Genomic DNA, 11,592 nt, shown 5'->3' with positions numbered 1-11,592 from the left:
TCCTACTTCCGTAGTGATACTGCCTCGGAAACCCAAGGAGGGGTCGCTATGAGTCGGGGCCAACTCGACGGCACATAACAACAACAACAACAATCTAAGGAAGCAGACTGCCACATCTTTCTTCTGCAGAGCTGCTGGTGGGTTTGAACCTTGACATTCTGATTAGCAGCAGAGTGCTTAATGACTGCACCACCAGAGCTCCTTCCCTTGAAGGTTAGCAATATTCTAAACTGTGGTGATTTGGAGACAGGAGGTGAGGGTAAGGTAGTGAAATGCATAAATGATGATGGAACACAGCATATTCAAGAAGCAGTAGAAATGTAGGTGGGAAAATGGTGACATAGGAATTAAATCTCAATAGACAGATTGGTACTCCAAACCAAGCAGGTTCTGCAGAACCACTCAACGTCTTTAGCAAGATGATTGTGAATAATTAGGAACAATTTGAAGTGTGAGTCTCCAAAATACAACTGAAGCTGACAAATATTTGTGGTACTGGTTTTCTTACACTATATGCTTTGAAACTCCAGTATCTAATTTTTGTTAGACATATTAAAATATGTTTATTAGCCAGGAGATGTGTAAATCTTTAAGTACGTATTAATGTATTTTACTGAAAAAACAACAGAGCTACAGTATGTTTGCATTATATGAGTACTTTTGTATCATGGTTAACAGAAATGTGCTAATCATGGTATTATTACCTTTGATAAGTCATATGCTTGGAGTAATACAGTGAAGGCACAGTAGGGACAATGATTTAATCACCTAACATGACCATAAATCACACATTTCACATCAGATAGAATGTTCTCTATGAAAGCAGGTCTACAGGCACTTCTGGAATCACAAACTTCCTAAGTCAAAACCTTAAGACTGGGAAGACTGTTAAAGAGAATGTTCTGTATTAGGCATCATTCTCTTCAAAATCTACAATCTCTGAGCTAGCAACCAAAAGTGGTAATTTACACTACTACTATACTTGCCTAGCAGTGTACAACTTTCTGCCATGAAAGAGAAATTCTGGCCTATTTTGCTTCTGACTCACTGCAGGAATCCCCAATTCACAAGTCTAAATTTTCCTGCATCATTCTATGGGCAGACGCTCCCATCTCCAAATATCTGTACTCCATAAATGGGAAGGAGGAACTTTCTATGATCTTTCTATTATGGATCTTGAAAATGTGAACTGAAGACCGCAAGGGCAGTGTTTTGCAGTGAGCTGCAGCTGTTAGGGTTGCTTTGTAATTCCTTAGAAATCCTCATATTATAAATAGTAGCCTTAACACTGGAAGAGTGAATCAATACTCTGATTTTCCTTGTAATCATAAGGAATGCAGAGACAGTGCACAGGCAATGGCTGTTAAAATGGTCATAAACTGTCCTAGTGTCTTGGGCACATCTAATAGTAGGACCAAGGACATATATGGGTACATATTTTCACTATTAAAATAAAAAATAATCATTTCATTAAGCACAGAGTGTAAGTAAACATACATTCATTCTTTATGAGTTTCAACTAAATTCATAAAAGATAAGAATTCCTTGAAAACTAATTTAAAAATTAATATAACTTTTAGTAAAATAACTATACTTCTGTGTGTATAGCCCTTTTTTGAAATATGAGTTAATATCTTTCTATTTTCTTGGGAACCCATACAGATATTAAATACATATAATATTTACAATAACTAATAATTATAAAGAAAATATTTCCCATTGCTTTACATTTTAAATAGCATTCATTTGACACTCAATCTCCGCAACCTTAGGAATATGAAGCTAATATCAAAATAACTCAGACTTTGTTGCAAAAGGTGAGCAACTTCAGTAATTATTTGAATATATATATATAAATATCTGTGTTCCAAACTTTTATTTTGCTCCTACCCGTATGCAACGATATCAAGCTCCTTAAAACATCAAGAATTTTGAACTTCTCTAATTCTATAATGCCTAGTACATTTTTCTACACATGTACATTTTCAATACATAAAAAAAGCTAATTAAAAAGAACAGCAAAAATTAAGTAGCGACAGTCTTTAATGTATGTTATCACCTCAATAGGAAAACAGAGTGTCAATTGGAATTTCTTGCTGATCTGTTGGTAAAAACTACTGTGACTCACTGAAATTCAAAGAACAGTAATATTCAAAGTGATGATTGTAGTGCTTAACTTAAGGGTCAGCTTGAGCAGCCATCCAGGACAGGAGAGAATTTAGCAGTGTGTAGCTGAACATGAGTCAATTTCTCAACGTTCCTTCCTCCTTGTCTTTAGATTCAGCTGTTTTAAGATGGATGCTTCTAGGGATCTATCCTTAATAAAAGGACTATGTATGTCTTTGGTACATAGCATTTTCCAAATTGTATTCCTAAAAGTAGTAATTCTGTAAGATATTAATCATACAAGTTTTAAAAACAAACTCACTCCATGATCAAGTAATTTGGGAATGCTATGTCAAAAAATGTTAAACAGGATTTTCCTTCCGGTTCCTTTCTGACTTCTCAGGTTTTTTAAATATACATGTAAATCTCTTAAAGGAAGATCATAAATCCTTATTTGGTATTTCTCAAACTTTTTGATTATAGGGTCTGTTTAACTGTGGAAATAGTGTTAATACTTAGAGGAGCGATAGTGAGCTTTTTTAAATGAAAGATTTTAAATTTACTAAGGTAAAGTTTTGGATATAGTTGATCTTGTTGTTGAAACTCTGTTCCAGTAAATTTATGAATAATTACAATTTACTAATTTGTCATTAGCGAAGGAACTGTTTCAAGTGCTGAGGAGCAAGGATATCTCCTTGAGGACTAAGGTGCGCCTGACACAAGCCATGATATTTCCAATCACCTTGTATGCATGTGAGAGCTGGACAATGAATAGGGAAGACCGAAGAAGAGTTGATGCTTTTGAGTTGTGGTGCTGGCGAAGAATGCTGAAAGTACCATGGACTGCTAAAAGAACTAACAGATCTGTCCTGGAGGAAGTGCAGCCAGAATGCTCCTTGGAAGCAAGAATGACCAGACTTCATCTCACCTACTTTGGGCATGTTGTAAGAAGGAACCATTCCCTGGAGAAGGATGTCATGCTTGGTAGGGTGGAGGGTCGACGAAAGAGGGGGAGGCCTTCAACGAGATGGATTGATACAGTGGCTGCGATGATGGGCTCGAGTATAGCAGGGATTGTGGGGCTGGTGCGGGATCGGGCAGTGTTTCGTTCTGCTGTGCATGGGGTCGCTATGAGTCGGAAATGACTCGACGGCACATAACAACAACAACAATTTGTCATTTTAATAGTGATGAAAAAGTATGCTTATTTTAATCACTTCATTCCCCAAAATAGAAAATAAAATCCTAGATGAATTTAACTTTTTCTTATCATGTCTGTTAAGAAGTCTTACTCAAGCTGAACTGCAAATATGAGTATCTTACCACATTACTCTGTCACATTTGCAAGGTTCCATGCCTACCAGCTAAAAAAAAAATGACCATATTCTTTAAATCTACAAAAATAGGAGTTCTAATATCAACACATCTTAAATTATAAAAGAAAGTAATACACAAGCCTGTGTAAATAATATACATATATATTGTACATATAAAGCTAGGTATGCTTGATAACAATTTTTGGGTAAAAGCTTCAAAGGATCAAGACTTTCTGGTCTAACTCAATCTAGTGTGCATTTCCAAGATTCCCGAAGAACTAGTATGGTGAAACTTTACTATTTAAGACCATCTAAAAATAACCATCTGCAACTATTTTAAATTTAAATAAAGGGAGAACAGACATCTTTTTCAGGGCGTTTCTTTTCTTAAAAAGTGTAAGAAAATAGGAATTTTTCTTTTTAAATATCATACACTCTGAATTCCAGTTTGTGATACTGTCAGTTGTTCATTAGTAAAAATATCATAAAAACAAAGTTGAAAACTACTTTCCATACCTGCCTAAATTTTGCACGGGCCTCTTTCTCTTTCATTCTTCCATGGGCAACTAAGTAATCAAATACTTCACCTGAATCAGAAAGGTAAAGCAGGTAGTAAAATATACACAGATTTTCAATTTACAATATACGCAATTTCAAATTTTTGCCTTGTTTTTTAAAAAAACTTTTGGCCCACAAATCTCCTAGGTCTATGTAAGTCACAAATTAATACATAAGTAGAAAAAAGGGAAAAAAAAATACAAACAGAATTGAGTATCTGTAGCAGCTTATGTCTTAGCAAAACTTTTTTTAAAAAAAATAAGTTATTAAAAACATACCCAAGAAAACTTGCTATCTGTTTTCAAGTATTATGTAAAAATACAGTCAACTCTTTATTATCCATTCCAGTAAAGGGAAGCCACAACATAGGTGATCAAAAATTACATTTGGCTTTTTTGTATTTAGGGCCTACATTTCAAACAAAGTAATGAAGTCATTGTATGCAGGGTCTATCTTTTAAATTCTACCCTCATCAGTCTTGGTCCAATTCCATCTCACTATCTCCAGCCACAATTTCTTTCTTTTCTCTCCTGTATGGTGATTATGCTTATTCTCACTCATTTCACATATTTTGGTACTTAACTATAAATTATACAGAATTAAACTATTCTTGTATGTATTGCCTATTACTCCAAATGAACTGTAAACTACTTGAACATTATTATAATATATAGTTTATTTGAACCTTTATCCCATGACAGAACACAAAGTGGACAAAGAATAAATATTTGAAATAATTTAAAAATAACTAGACACTATAGAAATTTTCTATGGATCCACTACATGTTTTCTGCAAAAACCTGTTTTTTTTTTTTTTTTCACTTTTCTCTAGTCAATTATAGTGGAAAAGCAAATTACATTTAGAAACAATATTAAAAGTAAAACATTAACTCTAATGTAAGAGTTAAGAAACTTACATCCTTAAAATTATAGCTTGCAATATATATAGAAATACATGATTATTAAAAACTCACAAAATGGCTTAAAGAGCTCTTATAAAGTATAGCAGAGTGGTTAAAAGTTCAGGGTTTACAATCAGAACAATTTGGGTCTGAAACCTGGTCTAGCCACCAAGCAGCCACTGGGTGACATTAGGAAAATTCCTTAACTTCATTAAGATCCAGTTTATACTTTCTGCCTGCTACCTCACATAGCTGTTGTGAGGATTCAGTGGAATCATGCATGTGCTAGCACAGTAACTAGCATATAGTAAGCACTCAATAAATGATACAGTTGTTCCTAGGTATACAGATATATCACATATACATATATGCAATATCAATCCTAGGATATAAATAAAACATTAAAAATCAAATATATAACGGACATATGTCAGATGAAACTAATACATCTATAATGTTAGACAGTATGTGATATCAAGCACACTTAAGTGATTAAATGGGATGATGAGAACAGAGAAATGAATGGATGCTCTAGTTCACCTGTTATAGTAATTACAGTTTACTTCTAGATGTGTGAGTTGAGGCTGGCAAACGCTTATCAAAGAGCTCAAAAACTTCGATCTACTCTTAAAGTTCTGCCTGCTTATACTCCAGACATTTAAATGAGTCAGTCTTTCACTTAGTATATATTTTGTGTTCATGATTTGCATCCCCAATCAGAATGTAATCTTCTTGAGGCCAAGGACTTTGTCTTTGGTCATCATTGTATTTGTGACACCCAGAATATTATCTGGTACATACAAAAAACAAAACCCACTGCCATCGAGTCAATTTTAACTCATAGCAACCCTATAGGACAGGGTAGAATTGCCTCATAGGGTTTCCAAGGCTGTACATCTTTACGGAAGCAGATTGTCTCATCCTTTTCTCTCAGAGTAGCTGGTAGGTTTGAATCACCGATCTTTTGGTTAGCAGCCCAGGGCTGTAACCACAGTGCCACAAGAGCCAGTGCACAGTAAGCATTTCATAAATATTGTTTGCATGAATGAATGAAGACAGAAACACAGCATTTCAGAGTAGCCCTAACACCTACTTTTAATGGTTCCTTTGGGACTAAAGATGGTTCAAAGTCATAAAGGAGTTCCCTGCTTTCCTAATTACTACATCTCTGCCTCCAAAGTGAACAAAAATCAATATATCTATTCCTAGCAAAGAAGAAGTACTCTGATTCAATTTTAGTTGCATGCCAGAGTTAATCTTAAAACATCTAGAAATTTCAGACGAAAAATATCATTTTGTTTTTCAGAGTTATCTTGACAATTTTTACAAATTAAAAAGGCAAGGAAATGTTTCTACATTTATTGCCACTGAATTATGCTGGTTTTGTTATAGGATCAATGACTGACAAAACCCCAAAGACAATCAATCACCAAGAATCAGAACTGAATGAGGGAACATCTCTCTACACTACTACTCACTGCCCTCCCAACTATGCTATTGAAGGAGAGCAGTGATGACTCCCTGTCTCTGTATTATTCTAACCATTGCTTCCTTTCATTAGCACCAATAGAGTTGACTGTACTTACCATTAATCATTAAAATGATATACATATTAATATTAATACAGCCTTGCGGACCTTTATAGAAACAAACAAAAAAGTCCACAAATTGTTATTGTGTATACCCAAGCTGATTACAATTCTAAAGTGACTCTCTAAGAACAGAGCAGAACTGCCCCATAGTGTTTCCTAGGGTGTAATCTTTATGGGAACAGATTGCTACATCTTTTCTCCCATGGAGCAGCTGGTGTATACTAACCTCCAAACTTTGGGTTAGTACCCAAGCACTAAATTGTTGGGCCACCAGGGCTCCTTCCACAAATTCTTACTAGTCTATACTTTTTCATATCAAAACGTATCTAAATCCTTTCTCTAAATTCTAGATCAAAAGAAAAAAAAAAATAGAGTCTAATTGAACTAAAAATAATACCAGGATTCTCATGTTCAACATTGCTACAGAAATCTAACTAAAGGATAGAAAAAAATACAAATAGTTCATTATGTGGTAACTGTAGATTTATTCATTTTATTATAGACCTAAATTTTGTGCAAATTTGCATGGCTGTATTAATATAATTTTTAAAATCCTGTAATAATAAAGATTAATGACATAGAGGTTGCCAGGTTAAGCAATGTCAAAAAACCTACAATGAAATATTTTCTAGGTCTCTGTAAATTTGCACCTAAAGCACAATAAAATTAAAAAGAAAAAAAACCTGTATTTTCAAGGTGAAAAGGCTTTGTGAAAATACAAATCTACTAAAATATTCAATCTACATATTTAAAATTCTGAAAAACAATTTTTAAAAATTTAAATATATTTAATATTTGTAATAAAAATGTTTAGAAACCCAAGAGAATATAAAAATATACAGTCCAGATGCTTAGAATAAGAACAAATCTTTTTATATAAAAATGTAATTGCCATTAAAATCTATAAACTTTATTAGCTAAAAGGGCTCAACATTCAGTTTTTCTACTGAACATCAAATCACTACATTTTGAATAGTCAGTCAAAGAAGCAGTTTAGGTTCTTTCAGATAACCTCCTTTGTTTAAATTCTCTGAACCCTAAATACCTCCCTTTTAAGTGTTGTTCTTTACTTAGTAAATGATTTAATGCCATAAATTTTAATCCAGTTTCTGAGAAATTAAGCCCTAGAGCTAAAACAGCAACAATTTTGAGCTGATAGCTCTCATCTGACAGGAAGTAGAGAAGAAAGTGATTTTCCATTATATACCAATGTTTAAAAATCATTCTATTTTTCTGACACTACGGTAGTCAAAGTAAACATTGTATTTTATGACAAATGGCATCTTAATATCTCCCTGTCAACTCAGTCTTCTTTCTTATAAAATTATACAGATCAAAACATGTTTAAAGGGAAACATTTTATGGATTATCTTGAAAATTTATGTTTATTTAGATTGCCATATGTGAATAATCAGTGAAATAAACATCTGACCTAGGACATGCTTTTACTATAAATTTTACTAAATACATTCTGTGTTTGAGATCTTCCCTGTTTATAATCAGAAGTTTCTAATCATAATAACATTATCACATACTGGTTTCCCCCACTATCTGAGAGTAGAGTGTTCCCTATGAAACCTCTCATAAGCCGAAATGGCATAAAGCAAAGAAACAGTTACCATTAATTTATATGACAAAAGCTTTTGAGTATTCCCAGACCTAAAATATAACCTACCAATTAACACATAAAATCTAAACTAACACCAATATATAGTGTTCACAGGCACAGTTCAAAGCTATGGCAGCTTGACGCTGAGATGCTAAGTGTAGTCTCCAGGAAAGGAGCTTGGCAATGCTACTCTCACTGCTTGGGTGCATGCTGCCTCTTCAACTGCTCACTGCAAAACAAACTGAACACTAGTTTTATTCTTCTTCACCTTTTTCTGTAAAAGTGAAAATCCTTTTCAGATTTCTTTCAGTTAGCAAAAAAATGTAGGTCTTTTGAGCAAACAAAGGACAAAGTTATGTTAACTTCTTGGCCACAGCCAACCACCCTGAAGGAGAGAGTATTTGGACCTGTGGGGTTGGGACCATGGTCGCAGGGGACATCAAGCTCAACTGGCATAAGATACTACATAAAAACATTGTTCTACATCCTACTTTTGTGAGTAGTGACTAGGGCCTTAAAAGCTTGCAAGTGGCCATCTAGATGCAATGATGGGTCTCTCCTCATCCACAGCAAAGTAGAATGAAGAAAACCAAAGACACATGGAAACAATTAGTCCAAGGGACTGGTAGACCATGTGATACTCAGCCTATATGCCATGAGACCAGAAGAACTAGATGGTGCCCAGCTACCACTGTCAGCTGCTTGGAAAAGGATAAATACAGGAGATCCTGGATACAGTGGGAGAAAAATGTGGAACAAAACTCAAAATCATAAGTAAAAAACAGGTTTATTGGTTTGATAGAGGCTGGTGAGACACCTGAAACTATGGTCCCTAGTTACTCTTTAGGTCTGGAACTGAACTCACTCCTATGGCTTCCAGCCAAACAATAGACAGGCATAAAGGGTGAACATTTATACCAGGTAGTTATCAATCATGGGAGAACAAAAATGCAGTGTTTGCAACAAGAGATAGCTCATGGGGGCAGGGATGCATGAGAGAGAATGACATAGGCAAGAGGTAACTACAGGGAATAAGTGGAAAAAGAGTTGTTACATTGTGGGGAATTTCAGTCAATGTCCTGGAACAAAATGTGTATGAACTGCTGTATGGAAAACGAATGTGCTCTGTAAGCTTTCACCCAAATCACAATAAAAATTAAAAAATAAATTAATTAGAAAGTAGGTCTTTCATAAAAATCAAGTCATGTAAAGTGAACTTTCGAAAAGCAGGGGATACCTTTATTATTATACCATAATAACACGTTGTTGTTGTGGTTGTTATGTGCCGTTGAGTCGGACCCGACTCATAGCAACCCCCCTTGGGTTTCCAAGGCAGTATCACTACAGAAGTAGATTGCCCCATCTTCCTTCCGAGGAGTGGCTGGTGGGTTTGAACCGCCAGCCTTCTGGTTAGCAGTCAAGTGCCTTAGGCAGTACGCTTCCAGAGCTCCCATAATAACATGTAGGATACCATTAGGATTATAGCATGATAACACATAGATACGAAAATCAGAACATTCTTAGATGACAATGTGAATTTAGAGTTTTGGGTGATGTCCCTAAGTAATTTTAGATAAGTAAAACATTAATAATTAAATGTAAGCTAAATAAGTCTTCACAGCAAACACTGACTCTTCCTTATGATATACTTTAAAGGCATTTTAATAAAACTAGAGATCCATTAACAATAATGAAGACACAAACATTATAACGAATCTTGAGGCATTGATAATTCTGTATGGCTCATTAAAGATAACTTTTCAATCCCTCTCATCCTTACCCCCACTGGCGTATTCCATGACTAAATAGAGAGTCTTCTCTGTTTCAATAACTTCAAATAATTTTACTGAAAAAAGAAATTAGAGATATAACTCTATAATTGTTGCAGTCTGAATGTGCTTTAAGAAAATTTAAGATAACATTAAACCAAAGGAAAATTTTAGAGGATATATAAAAAATTACTAATTATAATTTTAAATTTAAAAATTTTCCCAAGGCTTATTATTCCTATGGAAGAAAACTACTTACCACTAAGTGATTTGGAACCAATTGCTGATTCAAAAGAGAGTTAAATTTCTGGGATGAAAAAAGATTGCTTTTTCTAATTAAAAGAAAGCAATGAAAGGAGACTTTTAAGATCAGAATAATAAAAAAAATTAACTAAAGCTTAAAAGAGACTGTAATTTACACTAAATAGGCTTTGGTACAGGAAGAAAAAAAATATATATATATTTTAATATTTATGTTTAAAAAAATGTATAATTAAAGAACTATTATTATCAGAATTATGTAGTTGAAACTATTCAGAATAGTCACATTAATACTTTTGATAAAGGTAATATTTTTAAATGTGCAAACAGGTGTTGAAAAATAAATAGATGAAAATAATTGTTTTCAATTATTACAATCAAATTATTTCATACAGTAATATATTTGATCAATAAGTTTAATTGTAAAGATAGGAAAAAACTCAGAACTTACAGAAATAAATTTACTAAAATTGAAATAAACTTTCAGTTGTTTTTAAACACAAGTTACTTTTTGCCTATACACTGTTATAAAACCCAAATGTATATTATCAAATTATATGGAATTCATTTTTTATAAACACCTAAAAAGCACGCATTCTGTATCCAGAGAGATTTAGTAAGGAGATTAAAACAACAACAAAAAAAAACTATTTTTATGTATCAACTTTATAATTCAAAATCACATGCATAATTTTAGTGGCAAGCAGAGACAGCAAGATAAAAAACAATTTACAGCCTTCAGTTAGCTTTTTTGTAACTAATTTTTACCCAAAGTATCACTTTCTCACTCAGATAATTCTCTTCTGTTTATATAAAACATCCTTTAAAAGTCTACTATTTCAATACTCTCAAATGAAAGAAAATGTATTGATTGCACATATATATTTCATACCTATATTAGGATGATTCAGTATCTTCATGATTCGTACTTCTCGAAACAACTGTTAAAGAAAACAGGTAGACATATTTTTGTTTAAAAAACACTAAAGCATTTTTAGCCAATCAAATCATCCATTTGAAGAAATTCATTTGCTTACAAAACACTACAGGATCCTCTAATGAACTGAGCTCCAATTCTATATACAAGCTATGTAACCTAGAATAGAATGCTAACTTTATGCTAAGACTTGGTTTCCAAGAGAATTTTAACTACATGAACGCAAATTCTCCTTAGAGTTCTAGAATCCTGTGGTTCCGTCTGTGTGTGACTGAATAAGCTATACACAATTAAACTTACACTTTATTCAAGTACATTTCATTCCCAGGAATAAAAGAAAAATATAGTGAAAACAAAACTGAATGGTCATTCACATGGTCTTTACCTATCCAAAAACAACTTTCCTTGGGTTTCTACTCTAAGTCATCTCTACTGGTTGGTCAGACATTTCATGAACAATTGAAAGACATAAACCTGTATTTAAATAAAACTGAAAATGAACAATTTTAAAATGGTACAACCATTGTGGAAAGCAGTATGGC

The 11,592-nt window shown here is 33.5% G+C and overlaps 1 protein-coding gene across 1 annotated transcript in view; it reads right to left on the bottom strand.

Moving 5' to 3' along the window:
• The window catches only part of MARK1 (microtubule affinity regulating kinase 1), a 123,454-nt gene that overhangs the window by 83,625 nt on the left and 28,237 nt on the right, over positions 1-11,592 (bottom strand). Inside the window, exons 4-6 of the mRNA XM_042780421.1 lie at positions 11,006-11,054; positions 9,864-9,929; positions 3,939-4,009 (exon numbers count right to left, since the gene is read on the bottom strand). Of these exons, the coding sequence (XP_042636355.1) occupies positions 3,939-4,009; positions 9,864-9,929; positions 11,006-11,054 (186 nt within the window). The remainder of the gene's footprint in view (positions 1-3,938; positions 4,010-9,863; positions 9,930-11,005; positions 11,055-11,592) is intronic.

The sequence above is a fragment of the Orycteropus afer genome, unplaced genomic scaffold, assembly GCF_000298275.1.
Source record: "Orycteropus afer afer isolate SDZICR_OR568_19922 unplaced genomic scaffold, OryAfe1.0 scaffold00039, whole genome shotgun sequence".
Lineage (NCBI taxonomy): Eukaryota > Metazoa > Chordata > Mammalia > Tubulidentata > Orycteropodidae > Orycteropus > Orycteropus afer.
Note: the sequence above shows the minus strand (reverse complement) of the source record. Positions and strands in the feature narration are given on the sequence as shown.